The 17,524-nt window shown below is 32.9% G+C and overlaps 2 protein-coding genes across 4 annotated transcripts; one reads left to right on the forward strand and one right to left on the reverse strand.

Moving 5' to 3' along the window:
• Positions 1-111: 111 nt before the first annotated feature.
• Positions 112-7,876, reverse strand: LOC134261842 (abl interactor 1-like). 3 transcript variants are annotated; one of them, XM_062744231.1, is made up of 7 exons: positions 7,733-7,876; positions 6,467-6,634; positions 5,921-6,109; positions 5,544-5,567; positions 4,123-4,345; positions 1,102-1,269; positions 113-247 (listed from the first exon to the last, which is right to left on the reverse strand). In XM_062744231.1, the coding sequence occupies exons 1-7, from the start codon at positions 7,847-7,849 to the stop codon at positions 132-134; spliced, it is 1,005 nt and encodes a 334-aa protein (XP_062600215.1). In that variant the 5' UTR covers positions 7,850-7,876; the 3' UTR covers positions 113-131. The 3 variants fall into 3 exon arrangements, with proteins under 3 accessions (XP_062600216.1, XP_062600215.1, XP_062600217.1); XM_062744232.1 differs by lacking the exon at positions 5,544-5,567 and having other exon boundaries at positions 112-247; positions 5,897-6,109; XM_062744233.1 differs by lacking the exon at positions 5,544-5,567 and having other exon boundaries at positions 117-247.
• Positions 7,877-8,094: 218 nt separating this feature from the next.
• Positions 8,095-17,306, forward strand: LOC134261843 (protein timeless homolog). The gene is made up of 16 exons (XM_062744234.1): positions 8,095-8,216; positions 8,389-8,493; positions 11,881-12,034; positions 12,221-12,338; positions 12,458-12,520; positions 12,723-12,824; positions 12,969-13,009; positions 13,136-13,250; positions 14,162-14,226; positions 14,392-14,460; positions 15,508-15,885; positions 16,099-16,203; positions 16,322-16,425; positions 16,527-16,605; positions 16,725-16,855; positions 17,143-17,306. The coding sequence occupies exons 2-16, from the start codon at positions 8,406-8,408 to the stop codon at positions 17,304-17,306; spliced, it is 1,776 nt and encodes a 591-aa protein (XP_062600218.1). The 5' UTR covers positions 8,095-8,216; positions 8,389-8,405.
• Positions 17,307-17,524: the final 218 nt, after the last annotated feature.

Genomic DNA, 17,524 nt, shown 5'->3' on the forward strand with positions numbered 1-17,524 from the left:
TCTGCAATACAGGAGACTCTGAAACAAATATGTTTAGAACCTGTGTCACTATACACATCAAAGACCCGTGTGAGAGAAGACTGATCTAGTACAACCACCACAAAGTTACACACCAAGCCAAAGCAGTGCCATTATACAAGAAGCTGTGAGAAAAAAGGGCGGCAAAAAGCATGCAAACCTTCGAGGATTTCATTGGGGACTCCGCCTCCAGGGGCGACCTCTGGTGAGGGGGGTGGAGGTAAATTGTCTGAAATAAGACCACAACATCAACTCATGCTAAGCCCTGCATCATTGCTCCTTCATCTGATTAAGACTGCTTACACACTTTACAAGGTTTCAAAAGCATTCATAAGGTACTAGTACTCATTCAAACAATATTTTCTTCAAGTTTTTCTTTTGAGATGTATATGATCAGGGAAGACTTGGCAAAAATTAAAAACTCTTGTGTTTTAAATGTTGTGTATGATGTTAATAAACTCCCTGTGTGGTGTATGATGGTAGAGAAATTTCCAGATATCTTGTATGTAATATCATAGTATTATAATATCCTGTCTGATTTAGGATGACAGCTGAAAGTCTAATATAAATCTTGATTGACATCTTGCTTGGTTTATGGATGAAACATATCTTGAAAGCCTTATAAAAGTATATGTGTCCTATGGATTTCAAACAAAGCTCTTTCCTGTCATAAGAAACGAAAATTATTTAATACATCATCAATTTGAAATGGTATAATCTTTATTTCAATTAAACAACTACATTAAACAAAAAAGCAAAATCTTTTTTTTTTAAATCATATAAATCTAAGATATGTTTTTTTTGTTAAGAAAAAGGAAACTCTTGGTAGCTTAACACCATTGTGAAACACTACTTAAAGTCTTTGATCATAACTTGTCATTTATAAAGAAACTTTAATATAAAGCGATACATAATTATCTTAATTATCATTTAAAAAGAATCTTGTTTACATCAACTGTTTAATAAAACCATCAATAGTTCCACATTTACAAAGTCTTTAATCTTTAAACACCCCAAAAATTGATGAAATAGTGCTTAAACTGTGAAAGTACAACAATATACACGCATAATAGTAAAACCTACCGACAGAGGATTGTGAATTCAGCTGTGACCTTCGACCCTGTGGCATTCCGGCCCCTGGGTGTGACATGGGTGTGGCCATTCCCACCGGTGGGGGAGGAGCTGGTGCATTAGGGGGAATAATCATCTGACCGTAGTTACTGCCCCTGGCTTGGGAAGCTCTGGATTGGCCTGTAAGTGTTAAGTTTTACGTTCAATTTTAAAAATTCATGGATAGGTCAATAAATTCTATGAATGGAGGTTCATACATGCCTACATGTGCCTGATCTAGATGGACTTCTCTCAACTTAAACCAGTGACAAAAAAAAACATTCAACTTTTTCTAGTTATTTAAGAGGCAGTCCACCGAAAAACCAGGCAGTATTGTATTGATAGGCGGCACATCGAATGTGACGAATATTTGATATTTTATTGAAAACAATATCAATGTAGTCCAAATGGAATAATGTAATTGAAGATTTGTTTTAAAATTGCTTATTTAGTAAAATATCCTTTTCTTTCGTGTTCTTGAGTTCCCCTATATAAACCACTGAATTTAGGTCAGAAACAAAGAACTGTAATTTCTAATACATTTTTAACAGGACTATAATTCACGCTGAACTAAATCTAGAAATATTTAGTCTTTGTGTTTCAAAAATAAAATTGGTGGGAAAAACACTTTTGGCTTAGTTTTCTGGCAAAATATATAGCCGTTTTTATGAAATTTTGCGATGCAAGAGTTATCTCCCGTGGCATCGGTAAATCTGCTAAACACCCTTACTGTCGGAATCCTAGTGAAATATATAGGATCGATACATTAAAGAAAATTACTTAGCATAAATATTCACTTTATTTTCAAAATAGAACTCATTTTGGCCTTTAAACGTAATATCTAGATTAAATGGGCTGTATTATTCAGGTTGAATCCACGTTTCCATTGATGTATCAGTGACGTCATATACCTGACAAATACTGCGTCACAATTAAATAATTACTGTAAGTTTTCCAGAGAAGTGCAAAGAATTTTCCGGTCAATTACTCTACAGAGTGCATTATCCTAAATGTTAACTAATATTTTCATATCTTTTATACATGTCTGAAAACTATTTTTTAAAACTGATTTACTACATGTAGGATATGCGTAAAAATAATTAATTTAGTGTTTATAATGAACAATTTTTTATGTAATTGGGATATGAAGCGATTTTTTTCTTCTGATTATCCAGGAATATTTTAGATTTACGCAACATTTAAATTAACGAAGTTGAGATGTTTACCTCATGATATTTGTAAAAACTTGAATCATTTTATCTATGCAGTCAAATCAAAATAAACAATCAGCGGTGCGATTAAAAATATAAACCAAAAACCCTGAAAAATCAGCTATAAAAATATTTATTGAGGAAAATCACTGCTGAACTCCCCACTTCAATTTGATACTGTAACGAAAGATGGTTTAATGATACATTTCTTTCTTTTCTTTTTTTATTATTTTATAATTTGGAGATCGAAACAATCACAACCTCACATTTAATATGGAGTTAAAATATGTGACCATGTAGGCCAATTCTAAAATGTTTTCACATTCATGAAACCAATTTTTGAAAAAAATGATGCCGCCTTGACACCCCCCCCCCTGCTTTTTGCTTGCGATTTATGGGCTCTTAAATAATGATATATATGAAAGAACTTATTTTTTTATTTACATAAAATAAAATTTTGCAAAAAAGGAAAATAAAGGGGAAAAAGGCTTAACAGATGACAGATTTAAAAAAAACTTGGATAAAGTCGAGACTGTACACATAAAAATATTTTCTGTATGCAGGTACGTACAAGAATAATTTCGCCATGCACTGATAGAATTTAACTCTTTAATTCTTGAGAAAATAAAAAATTAAATTTTACTTGGAAATAAGATATTTAATGAAGCTAAACTGTGTGCTTTCAGTTGTTGCATGATGCGTGTACAAATATTTTTTTTAGAAATACCATGTATCAAGAAATCAAACAGATGTTTTACATGTACACTGTTATCTTCATGTACGTAAAAGACATTAGGAATTTAAATATATACCTTTGAATCTATGGGCAAAATCATTTAAAACGTTTTACTGACTGAAAAGAAATAAAAGATAGGCCTATTTTTCTGATAAATTAAAATGAAGAACCAAGTTTAGGAAATATTTCTAATTTCACGATAAAAACCAAACCCGATGGAAATAAAACCGATCCCGATCGAAGATAATGCTAAATTTATAATGTTATCAAACTATAGGCAACTTCCAACTATAAAACATGTATAAAAATTTATAAAGTATTTTTTTTAACTATATTACAACAAAAAAGCCAAATTCAGCAATACAATTATAGTATTTTCTTTTTTATATAATTCCGATCGGGATCGGTTTAATTTGGGAAAATTCATAAATAATAGGTAAATTTGACTCCTTTTATTTCTCTCAATATACCCGTTCCCACCAATTTTATTAAATGAATCAAAAGTTTGTACTTTGTATTCATAATAACATGAGGAAAATATTCTGTCATAGTAATGTATTGGATTTTATAACGTAACGAAAATTGGATACTGAATTAAAAAATTCACTTGTTAAACTTAATTTTGGACCACATAATTTTCTTCTAAAGAAATATAATTTGGAGTCTTATTCATCATAATATAAAAGATAAGAGTCTATGCTATAAATGATATTGATTGACACATCCAGCTTTTGAGTATCTCTTACATATAAAACAAAATAAAAACCTAGTATTTTTTTTACCCTCACTTTGACCTTTTTGCACTTAAAATTAGACATTTACCAAAAACAGGACTAGAGCACCACTTAAAATTTTTTTGATGTTGTCATGTGTAAACACTTGCTTTGATAAGTCTACATGCAAAAAATAATTAAAATCCATGACATGCGATGTGCCACCTATTGCCTGGTTTTTCGGTGGACTGCCTCTTAACACATTTGGGCTATCAACATACGATGAATTATGTTGTTATAATTTTTACTGGAAATACCCCCTGTTCTTTATTACCTGGTAGTCCTGTTGTCTGCACTGTGTAGTTACTGGAAGCATACTGAGATGGAACTGAGGGTGGTGCCACAGGAGGGGCGGGGGTCCTGTAGTGACTACTACCAGAGCTCCTCCCCAGGGTGCCACCACTGCGGTTCATTGGTGGGGTGGGGGGATGTGATGTAGGGGCCTGACCAGATGATGAACTGCTGACAGATGGACTGCGAGCTGGCTTAGAACTTCCCTGTGAACAGGAAGTAGATTGTTGATTGTGAGACTTCATAGGTTACATGTCCAATAAATAACCCCCCCCCCTTCTTTTAAACACTGAAAGACTTTTATAGTTGTAAAAGATATAAAATTAAACTGAAAAATATTTTCATGAATTTTTCTAAGTAGTGATCATCTTTTGGAGTGCATGCTAAATATACATTAACAAGTTAACAAAAGTTTTCATATGACATCTTTTCATACATTTCAAACTGTAAAAAAAGGCCTTTTAACTGATGCAGCTATAAATATTATTAATTTTTATTATACTACCCAAAACATAGGGCATATTTTTCGATAAAATTTAGTCAAACAGCAAAACTTCAAAGATTTCACAACTAGTATATATAATACACTGGAAAAATCTTTATATCAAATTAAAAAAGATGTATCTCAAAGTTAACCAATGAATAATCAGAGGTATTTGATAAAACTGTAACTCTACTGCTTGTATATATACCACATTATCTGTAAACAACTTTTTATTTGTGATCGCAGAATTACACAATAATGTGTGCAGACAAAAATAATTTTCATAATTCTGTAATCATTAAAGTTTAACTTAAGACTTTTAAATTCTACTATTTTCTGAAAATACTTTTTTTTAACTCTTAAAAATAAGATAAAAAAGTACCCCTCCCATTCTACAATTTAACTTAAGGTTATGAAAACTACCGATCTGTTTTAACTAATATACATGTAAATTCAATATGATTGTAATACATGTTAATTGACAACACATACATAAATACTAAAAAATATTTGTTATTTAAACTTACCAAATGAGAATTGTTAAGCAAAGTGGAAAATTAACTCCATGCAAAACATATGCAAAAAGACCACGAAGAAAGCCCAATCCTATATTTTCAGCTAAGCAACATTAAATTCTGGGTACTTTGTGCTAACAGGGAAACACAGTTATACAGCATGTTCAAAGACAGGCAAAATTGCTCAAGGTCATGGACTTCTCCTTATATCAGGAAAAATATTGCTTCATATAAAATTTAAAAAAAAAATCTTATTCATATTTTTAAAAAAGATAAAACATGATTAATAATGAATTGAATTTTTTCACTGTAACTGTGTTTAACTGTAGTGAGTGATACTGTGCAATACAGTGTAACCTGGATATAAATCACACTAGAAGGGATACACAAGAAATATGAAAATACCTTTATTAAACCTTGTTCTTGTACCTGGAAAGAGATAAGCCAATACAACATGCAAATCCATGCAAAACAATGGTTCAAAATGATGACAAAAGGGAAGCTGGCTACTAGAAGCTAGAGAAATTTTCTTAAGGTGGTATTTTGTTACAAACTAAACAAAAAAGATCATTAACAAGGAAACAATATTTATTATCAATTTTCTTTATGCCATGTTATTAAACAGCCATGCTGATAAAGGAGAGATGAGGAAAAACATAAAGGTTTAGAAGCTATCAGAAAATTATTTCACAAAATAAACACATTTTTTGACAATAAAACAAAGGAACATTTATATAGGTTTGATACATATTTCATACTAATACCAGGGGTTGATCACCTACCCTGACCCCATGACCTAGGTCATCAAGACTGGAATAGTCTATTGGTTTACGCTGGTACTTTGTGGGTTTCTCTGCCTGTTCTGGGAAGATGATGCCGTTCTTGACCCCCGCCGGTCTAGTCGAGCTCCTGTTTGTTGTTAAGACACCTATCTCCCTCCGAGCCACTTTCTCTTTGTGAATGTTTACAGTCTGTCAGAAATCAGGAAAGATCACTGAATTACCTTTATTAAGTACTGTTAGCTTATTTGGAATAACTATTCTATCCTAATGTACTATGAAAAAGGTGTCATTAATGTTAAGAAAGATAAAATCCTTTAGTTTAACATTTTGTAATGAGAAACTACCTACTGTAGTACTGTTATCCTGTCAGGATCATCAAAATCAGGTTTCAATCATATGAAAACCATAGTATTACCCAAAGTATCATCCTTTTTCCTTAATGTATTATTTGATGAAAAACTAACATATAACCATTTATCTGCGCTAGTTACTCTACTATAACTATATACATCAACTAGGTAGTTGACTATAACTACATGTATATACCTGAGCTAGGTAGTTGACTCCAGATTCCATTTCAGCCAACTGATTCTGTTGAAGGTCCAGCAGCTTCAGGAAGTTTGTAGCCAGGCTGTTGATCTGGTAGGCCACACTGGCCAGAGAGTGGGTGGTGTAGTTCTTTGTCTCCTCCAGGGCAGAACGTTTGTCTGTAGCCTGACAAAAGAGCAACAAAACAGTCTTAACAGTAAGTGACAGCTCCTAAATGTGTGAACACAGTGCTATTCTACATCTAATTCATTGATAGACAGTGAAAGTTCCTCATTTCAAATTTTTTGAATTATTTTTGCATTAATCACCATTAGCAACCTCTTTATATTAAACTTGCCTGGAAACAATATTTTCATGTATATGCTTAATTTTGAGATTCTCTTACAGTCTTTGAATTCGTTTTCAATTTCTAGTACCATGATGATTACCACCAGTCCTGCTTTTTAAATCAATATCATTATCAGACCTGTTTACCCATTTTCTTGTCTCACCTGATTTCTTATAAGATTTGTCAGTAAGATTTGGCATTTGCCAGTAAGATTTCACTTTCCATCATTTTTACATACATGTATATTACTAGAACAACTACATTTCTGATTACCAAATAACAAAACAAAAAAATAAACATGGTTTAGCAAAACGATTATAACATGTACAAAGATTGCACATTATCACCTTTTTGCAACCTGAAATCACTTAATGTGTTTGAAATATTTCTCTTTTTAAGCAATCAAAATGAGTCAAACTGGGAAAGATCATAACAAAATCTAACTGCTAATATCCAAACGAATAGAAATAAGATTTCTGTACTTTGATGATAAGAAATTACTTGTTTACAGTTTATTTCACACATTATACAGTGTTATATGTTCCATAAAAAATCTCAGGCGGAACGAGCACGTTAGAAAATAGACTTCGGATGTAAGAGATATATAAGGAGGATAGGGACATTAACTGAGGCTCTTGTAGGTGTATGGGTGTATCCAGCAATGATGAAGATTACAAGACTTAGTTTTCATTTCAGCTGTCAATAAACCTGATCATGCTAATGGTTTTATCGAGACATTTGCATTTGTAAGTCAACATATCTGGATAATCAGTGTACAACAAATAACAATTTGAAGTTTTTAAATTCAGCAACAGGAATGCAATAAACAATCAACTGCTTGCTGAATATCCTGATCCTATTACAGTTTTTGGTTCATTGCTTCCTCTTCTGTCTGGGGCATACTGAAGGAAAACTACAAATTTCAAGCGTTTTACCTGGACATAGTTTTCTCGACAATACTGAGCTACTTTTTCTAAATTTTTGTAGCTATCTTGAAGGTGCTGTCGCCCATCAGGGATCTCTTGATCCATGAGCTGAGTTAATTCAGCCATTTTTCTCCTCTTCCTGAATGAAGCGTTTCAGATACGCGGATATTAATATTGTTTTTAATTATTTGAAACTCATTCCCGATATGAATGAAATAAAATAAATTCTTTTCAAAACCTTTTATGGGTATAAAGATTTGTTGAGAGATATTGCCTGCCTAATATTTAGTCTACATTCTTTTTTAACCTTGCATTGTGAAGTACATGATATCAAGACAACGCCAATTAATGCAATTTGCTACATCGGGATCGGTATAAAAAAATATGAAGCTTTGATGTGAGTCAGATTTGTGTTCCATTTCCCGCGATTTTTTGTTTACGTTTTAGGACCCTCTGTGCGATGACTGAATGAGAGTTGTTGGTTGACACCCAGGTAACTTTATGTGCTTTTATTTTGAAACTGGGTATTTTCAATACACGATCTACCTAATAATATTTTTTTAATCAAATTTAAATCAGGGACCTATAATACTTAGAATGTGTGCATATCTATAGGTCCTTGATTTTATGTGCAGTCCTACATTTCTCCTCTGTTGTGTTTAAAGATAAACACTGCAGCAAAATGGTGATGCTAGTAGAGTTACAGGCCACATGCAGTGCCCTTGGTTATCAAGAAGGAAAGAAATATGTCAAGGAACCAGATTGTTTAGGTATGAATAGTTTTAGATCTAACGGGAGGTTAATTATTTCAAGTACTTATGTATGCATGTGGTTTCAACAGTAAAACACGCTTATGAAGAATAACTAGAGATGGACAATTTTAATCTCAGCTAGATTCATAGAGACTAAAAATTTTGGTCTGGTGTCTCTACAAATGTTAGACCAGTACAACACGAAGTAATTAAGACGATCTTGCTCCGACTTCGACCACTTGTTTCAATCAATACTTAGTGAAATGAAGTAGCTTTTCAGCTTGTAATAATGTAAACAAGGCGAAGCGGTCGAAGTTAGGGCATGATTTCCCTATTAAATCACTTTGATACTGGTCTGAGATTTGTAGAGACACCAGATCAGAATTTTTCATCTCGATGTATTTTGCTGAGATTAGGAAAAAAATTTATATGTTTTAATCTTGTTATACCCCCCGCAAACGAAGTTTGGGGGGGTATATAGGAATCACCTTGTCCGTCTGTCTGTCTGTCCGTCTGTCCGTCTGTCTGTGCAATCGTGTCCGGTCCATATCTTTCTTACAGAGGGACATTAGAATCTACTACTCCACACTAAGATTGCCCATGACCCAAGGGTGTGTCATGACCTTGACCCAAGGTCATTTGGGGAAGTTCAAGGTCACTGGAAGAAAAATTTCATAATTCGTGTCCGGTCCATATTTTTCTTATCGATAAACTTGGTAGGTTCTCATTTCACACAAAGATTGCCCATGACCCAAGGGTGTGTCATGACCTAAACCCAAGGTCATTTGGGGAAGTTCAAGGTCACTGGAAGAAAAATTTCAAAATTCATGTTTGGTACATATTTTTTATGGATAAACTTGGTAGGTTATCATTTCACACCAAGATTACCCATGATGCAAAGGTGTCTCGTGACCTTGACCCAAGGTCATTTGGGGAAGTTCAAGGTCACTGGAAGAAAAATTTCATAATTCCTGTCCGGTCCATATCTTTCTTACGGATAAACTTGGTAGGTTCTCATTTAACACAAAGATTGCCTATGACCCAAGGGTGTGTCATGACCTTGACCCAAGGTCATTTGGGGAAGTTCAAGGTCACTGGAAGAAAAATTTCATAATTCCTATCCGGTCCATATCTTTCTTATGGATAAACTTGGTAGGTTCTCATTTCACACAAAGATTGCCTATGACCCAAGGGTGTGTCATGACCTTGACCCAAGGTCATTTGGGGAAGTTCAAGGTCACTGGAAGAAAAATTTCATAATTCCTATCCGGTCCATATCTTTCTTATGGATAAACTTGGTAGGTTCTCATTTCACACAAAGATTGCCCATGACCCAAGGGTGTGTCATGACCTTGACCCAAAGGTCATTTGGGGAAGTTCAAGGTCACTGGAAGAAAAAATTCATAATTCCTGTCCGGTCCATATCTTTCTTATTGATAAACTTGGTAGGTTCTCATTTCACACAAAGATTGCCCATGCCCCAAGGGTGTGTCATGACCTTGACCCAAGGTCATTTGGGGAAGTTCAAGGTCACTGTGAAAAATTTCATAATTTTTGTTTGATACATATCTTTATTATGGAAAAACGTACCTCTGAAAAACCCAGCGGGGGGTATTTTGTCCCGTTTGGCAGTCTTCGCGAAAAAGAAAAATCGCCACAGGACATTCGAACAGACAGTTATAACACAATTTCACAGGACCAAAAGAATTTTCACCGGTCCAAAACTTTTTCATACAATGATCATAACAATGTTTTTTTCATAGCATATGAATCAGAAATCATGTATTAAGCTTAAAAAAATATATATGTTTGTTTCCTGTAACATTCCCAAAAAAATAAGGGTCAGTAGGTCGGGAATTCTTTTTTTTTTTTTTTTTTTGCTTATGTGTGACCAAACATCCCTGGACTGAATATACCAGGTGTCATATTTCCAGTGGACACCTAACATGACATCCAAAATGGCTACCTAGCGGCAAAAAAACGAACTTCACAAAGTTGTAGGGGGAAATTGTTGTTACAATAATGATTACTCTTTATATTTTATGTCTCAAGTTATTAAAAGCTACAAGTTAATTTTTTTTAAATAAATGGAATCAGCTGATTGATCAAACGCAGTTTTGCCAATTGTCAGAAAAAACACAGGAAACATTTTAACTAGGGATGTCAAAATTGTCAATAATTGATATTCGAATATTCGGTAGTAGTATTCGAATATATTCGAATATTCGATAAAATAAATTTTATACATCTTGCATTATAATATGTATATATCTTCACTCTTTTGTAAAGCAATATATACTTTTTATGTCATTATTTTGGAATAAAATTTCATGTAGAGTTTTGTAAATGCACTTTAATTATGTTCTTAAAATATTTTTCAGAATATATGAAGAGTTTATATCCAAAATGTAATAAAAAAATTTCCCCCTGAAAATTCAAAAGATTCTTTTAATAAGTTACAGATTAATTAATCATCTTACCAAAGTGTACACTAATAACCCTACAGATTTATACCACACAGCACAATTATCTAATGGAGAAACATTAAAAGCAATTACTTTTAGCTAATTAATTTCCTGAAAATGATTTTAAATGATGTATGCATAAACAAAAATGTGTCCTTTCAACAATACAAACTAATTATAAGTACTGGACACTGTTATATCTCTAATAAAATGACCAAATGAATAATTATATCATTTTAATAGACACATTCTTCACACCTTTAAGGTAATCCAAGAGGAGTGTATTTTAATTTTGTTTTAAATAAAATCTTATTATTGGTCAACGATGAGAATTTGATTCAATTTCTGATAAAACTTCAGTTTTTGCCATTTTTTTTTCTTTTTGATGCTTGTATACTTAAAATCCGAATATTCGAATCATGAATTTATATTCGAATATCAACTCATCGAATGAATATTCGAATATTCGAATATTCGTTGACATCCCTAATTTTAACAAATATAATTTTTTAGTAGGTTTTAAAACAATCACAATCAACAAATACAATAGGTTTTTAAAAGTGTGTTTTGGTGTAAGATTAAGCGTCTATATGATGAAATAGATATATAAAATTTAAAATCCAACCAAAACGAACCTCGGACAAACGGACCGATTTTACTAGATAGTGCATCGGACCAATCAGATTTTCACCTGTTTTGTCCGACGGACCGGTACTTTTGGGATAGACTGGTTTGGACAGTTCTAGTTATATCTGTTAAGTTTATATTTTGATGTCATGCGGAATGAAAATCACTTCCCTTTAAGCATCAATTTATTATAATTATGTAAGTGTGTTCACTATAAAAATGTTTGAATTTCTTTTGAAATAGACAGGTCAAGAATATATATGCATTGTTATACATCCATCTAAATTGTTGTCTATTTCCTTGGAATTTCTAGAGACAATCAAGGATCTCATTCGTTTCTTGAAAAGAGAGGATGAGACGTGTAATATTAGGAGACAACTCGGGGAGGGCTGTATTCTACAGAAGGACATTGTCCCCATTCTGAAGCAGTACCACACAGACAGAGTTCTGTTTGAGGCCGTCATCAGGTAAAATAATGCTCAAGTCATAAGAAGCAAGGAAAAACCTTCCCAGGAAACAAGAGACATATCTAATCTAATGAAAGCCTAAAACTGTATTAAAATCAATGTTCTAAAATAACTTTAAAGGGTTTCAATTGTATCAGTGTTAACATGGTTAAGGTTTTTTTTATTACAAATATTATCATTTTCAAGGTTATTGGTTAACTTGACCCAGCCAGCTGTTTTGTGCTTCAATAACCATATCCCAGAAGACAAGACCCTGAGGAATCATTACCTGGAGATAGAATCCATGCTACAAGATTACAAGGAGGTAGAATATCTATGAAATAGAGTTTTTACATTACTTTTTATTCATTGGAAAGCAATTTAGTTTTAATCATGCATGTCTTGTATGAAGATATAACTATGTAACATCTTTTCCAATAATAGGTTTTTGTGGATGAAGAATTATTTGGAGTTTTGACAAGAAAACTAGGAGATCTTCTAAAATTGGTAATATTTAAATCTTAATCTCTCATATGAGTACTGGTTCACATATTAATCAGATATTTACTCATTATACAAGATTTTGAGAATTCCTGAAAGTTGTCATCACTTATATATGATTATCATGAAATCAGCCAAGCAAAATAAGTATCAAACATTTCCAAATGTCCGTTATCATATGTTTCTTATCCAAAGTGTTTATTTTCAGGACTGGGAGCATCGTCAGGAGGAGGACAGACTCCTCATAGAGAGAATGTTGATCCTCATCAGAAATGTCCTCCATGTTCCTCCCAACATGGAACGAGAACAGGTCAGTCTCCAGAGTTAATAGATGTGTAGACAAGAATGTAGTCTGTATACTTGTAAAATTGACTAGAAATACATTCATGTTTATATGATTAAGTACAATGTAAGTCATTGTAAATATTATAAGTATTTTATTAATTTTTTACAGAGAACAGATGATGATGCCAGTGTCCATGATCAGATTATTTGGTAAGTAGATTATGATTAAGGCCCTGCATCAGAGGCGGATACCCAACACAAATCATTGTGTTCAATTACCCATCTGTGATTGTTATCTGTAACAAATTTTTTAAAAATTTAACTGGAATATTTCAGGGCCATCCATTGCAGTGGATTGGAGGATCTCCTGCTGTATATTGCCAGCTCAGAGGATGAACGAAATTTTTCTATGCATGTCTTAGAGATTGTGTCTCTCATGTTCAGGGAACAGGTAATTTAATTCTGCAACAAGCTCTGCTCTGATTAGATATACCAGGGCTAGACAAATAGCATTGCCCGACGTCCGGGACAACCCCTTTTGGATGGGGGGCTAATAATTTGATAACAGGTGCCTGCCCGTGGACAAGTACTTTTCCAATTAACAAATAAAAATCAAGTACGGTACTCAACTTTTATTTGTTAATTGGAAAAGTACTTGTACATCGAATAGCCAGAACTCCTCTAGAGTTAACCCATTAACGTGTCGTTAAAAAATGCAGGTGTCATTAAAAAAAAGGTGTTATCGATGTCGTTAGATGTTGTTGTATGGGAATAAGGACATTTGTTGTCAAAATATTAGATTCATACTGTGAATACAGGTATTAAAATTGTTGTTGATTGCTGTTCCATGGCAATCACACTGACAGCCATGATGTCGATCTCATTCTCTTAATCGACATGCAGTAGTGTTCCGTTCACAGATTCGTGTTGTTTGTAGGTTTTATGAGATTGATCAATGTCCGATATATCTTCACCTTAAATATTAATTAAATAAATACAACATTAATATTAACAAAGGTGTATCTTCTAACAGAATTTTTAGAAATTAAATATTTTCCTCTAAATTTATCTGTGGAAGAATTTCGTGATTTTGGATCTAGAATGATTTCCGTGTAGTGTTTAGGTGTCTCACTCAAGAAATAATTTAATACCAATGCTACAATTCTGTGTAATTTAAGAAAAAGGTGGGACAAGCATATTTTTTGGTAGGACAAGTAGTTTTACGATAGTAACCTGTCCGAGGGCAAGTAGTGAAAAATTCTATTTGTCTACCCCTGTATACTATGATTAATATTCTAATAACGTTTTAATTGACTTGTGTCGAAGAAATATTTCATATTATAAACTCTCTGTTGACTGTAGACTCCAGACATGTTGGCCACTGCAGGGGTTAGCAGATCTATGACAGAGAAAGAAAAGGATGAGAGGTATTCATGTTAAACTTATTTATCATGAAATAGAGCTTTATAGTTTTGTAAGGTAATTGAATTTTTTCTCTTCAATTTTGGTAGCTTGGCACAAACAATCTTTAAATTGTATTCGTATTTTGATAACATGTCACAAGGTTGAAAGTTGGTGTACATATATTTCAGGGAGCTTCAGATGGTTTTAGAGCAGGAAAAAGCTCAGAAGAGAGCCAACATGAGGAAATTTAGTACTAGGTACTGTATAAAAATAAAAGTTGACAGAAATTTAACAATACTTCTTCCAAAGAAAAAATATTTGAAAATTTCTTGAATATTAAGGTAGGTCCGTACTTTCAGAATTTTCTGTCAAACTGTTTATTTTTTGATTTGAAAATAGTGAATAAGTCATAATCTAACTAAAATACCCATAAAAAACATATCTTTGCAGGTTAATTTTCATGCAACATGTCTCGGAGTATATACCTCTAAAAATTCAACAGCCAAAATTCAACATATAGAAGTGTAACATCATATTTTATTTAGCTATGTACCAAATCACATCCAATTATTGTTAAAACTTAGGAAAATCATAAATATTCATTTGTCAAGAAAATATTTGAAACTTCTATTTGAAAACACTAAAAATTAATGTTGATGGTGTCAAAATCTTTCATAGAAAAAAGCTCAAAATATCTTAATTTTAAATATTTCTCAAAATCTTTTATGTTTATATGCTATTTTTTCTTCACAATTATTTAGAATTATATTTTAGGTTAGCAGAAAAACATACTTTATTATGGTTGACCAGAAAATTTTTACAAAAGAGCCTTTTGAACACCTATACCCCCATTTTTGGAATATCTATTTTTTCAATCGTTCTTCGCAAAACTTATAAAAAAGTAAATTTAAAAAGATGATATAGGCTAAAAATTAAAGATAAATAGATCTCAAGTTAGTTTGTTTAAAAAAAATTAAAAGCTTTAGGTCCATAACGGCAATTAAGAATTCTCTGTCTGTGTATGTACTAAATTACATATAGATCCTATGGACAGAGTGCAAAGTGGTTATTCCTATAAATAATGTACATTAAATGCTTTGTGTGCACAATGACACTATAATAAACAAATATATACTTGCTAAATCATTTTTAATCATCTAAAAAGATTTTATTTCAATAGACAAGGATAATCAAAATTTTATATCGGTGTGTAAAATTAAAACCGGATCCGTAAAAGGGTGGACCATCCTTAACAACCCAAAAGATGTAAAGAAAACTGTTTATCTCTTTGTCTCTCTTTCCAGACATTCCCGTTTTGGGGGAACGTACGTAGTTCAGAATATGAAGTCAATCAGTGACAGGGATGTCATCTTCCACAAAAACCAGAAGGACGTCTCTAACCTTACGTTTGACATCAACAAGAAACCTAAAAAGATAGCCAAAAATCGTCAGCCAATCAAAGACCAGGAAGTGACTCGACGATCTACCCTGAGTATCCGATTGGGTCTGAAGGAATTCTGTGTCCAGTTTCTAGAGAGTTGTTATAATCCCCTGATGTACGCTGTCAAGGACATTCTGAACAGAGAGAAGGCCCAGGATCACGATGAGACCTATTATTTGTGGGCCATGAGGTTCTTCATGGAGTTCTGTAGACTGCACAGCAAGCAGGTGGAACTGGTTAGGTAATCAGCAGCTCTTGTCAAATTTCTCTATAAGTTTTATAATAAAGGTGAATTCGTTTTTTGACGATGAGGACGTCTGTATATCAAAGAGTAAAACAATAATTTATACATGTATATGAGGTTGGATCATTGTTTTGTCAATAATCTTTCATTAAAAGACTGCATGATGTTGAGTTACTTTGTAAGTAGCTGTAAAGTGTTGGTGTTTTTCAGTGAGACCATGTCTGTTCCCACCTTCCACTACATCCAGGTACAGCTATTCCAGTACTATGAGATGATCATGATGGAGAAGAAAGAGGCCAAAACTTGGGCTAAAAGGTCTAACATTGGAAGCAATAAAAAATAATTTGAACCAATTTCTCTTACAAAATGCAGCCATGGGTGCGCACCATTCATTCCTGAATTTAAACTTCAGTCTTTAAATTTCCTTTTGCAGAGTACACCTTGCTCTGAAGGCCTATCAGGAGTTACTTTTGACCTTGGATTCTATGGACAGGTCAGGCAACAGTCAGCTGATGGAGAGTGCAAAGGTTATTAAAAGTAGGTCATCAAAATGTTTTACCATAAACATGAAAGGGTTTTGCTCATCCTTATGAAGTGTTTTAACCTATTACATGTAAGTTATAAACTTGTTTTTTCAGGTAACATATTTTACATGATGGAGTTCCGAGATACATTCTTAACATTATTAAGGAAGTTTAATGAAAGCACTCAGTCAAGGTACATACATGTATATGTCAGCATGTAAAACTATCTCTGCTTTAATCTGTAATAAGTAGTGTATATGTTGAGATGTTAAAGATTAATACATGTATTTAAACTTTTTTTCTGCTTTAAAGAACATACCTGAAGGATCTGGTGGAATCAACTCATCTTTTTCTGAAGATGTTGGAAAAAATGACAAAAGGAAATTCCCATCTTGTTGTTCAAAAGAAGAAGAGTAAAAAGAAAAAGAAGTCGAAACCAAGAGGTGAATAGTATATGTACATGTATATTTTCATTGAAGGGTACTATTGAAGAAAAAAGAGCTTTTCTACTATTTTAAATTGTTCTGTAAAATAAGATGTAAAACAAAGGATGGTTATAAAATGAAATGTACCCTTCATGATTCATACATGTATGTTACAGGTAAATGCAAGAAATGATTCATTATTACTTTATTTGTCCAACTTGAATTTGCCAAGGATATCAAAAGCAGTAATGGATCTAAGTACACATTGGCATGGAATACATAATTAATTAATTATATATGTCCAGCTGCCCCAGACTTACCAAGGGAACCTACTCCAGAAGAACTGGAGGATAAATGGGATGACATATCAGGAGAGTTATCCTCCTTGATTCAGGGAAGAGGCGAACTGCCAACAGATGTCTCTCCTTTTGATGCTGCATCAGAAGTGGATATTGACCAACAGAGGTAAGGAAATAGCAAAGCTGATCCAGGACTAGTAGTAGAAACTTTCATTTGTTGTATTAATTTTCAAGTTGCTTGATGTAAAAGATTTAGATCATGTATACTTCTTGTACCCCTGACTAAATTCCATACATTGTGGATTGACAATACTATACCCTTGACTGAAATGAATGGTGTTCAAAGTGATTCCTAATTTCTTTCAAAATGTTTACAAATTCAGTCTTT

This window comes from Saccostrea cucullata, unplaced genomic scaffold, assembly GCF_032062105.1.
Source record: "Saccostrea cucullata isolate Sc308-1 unplaced genomic scaffold, CSIRO_AGI_Scuc_v1 ctg14124, whole genome shotgun sequence".
Lineage (NCBI taxonomy): Eukaryota > Metazoa > Mollusca > Bivalvia > Ostreida > Ostreidae > Saccostrea > Saccostrea cuccullata.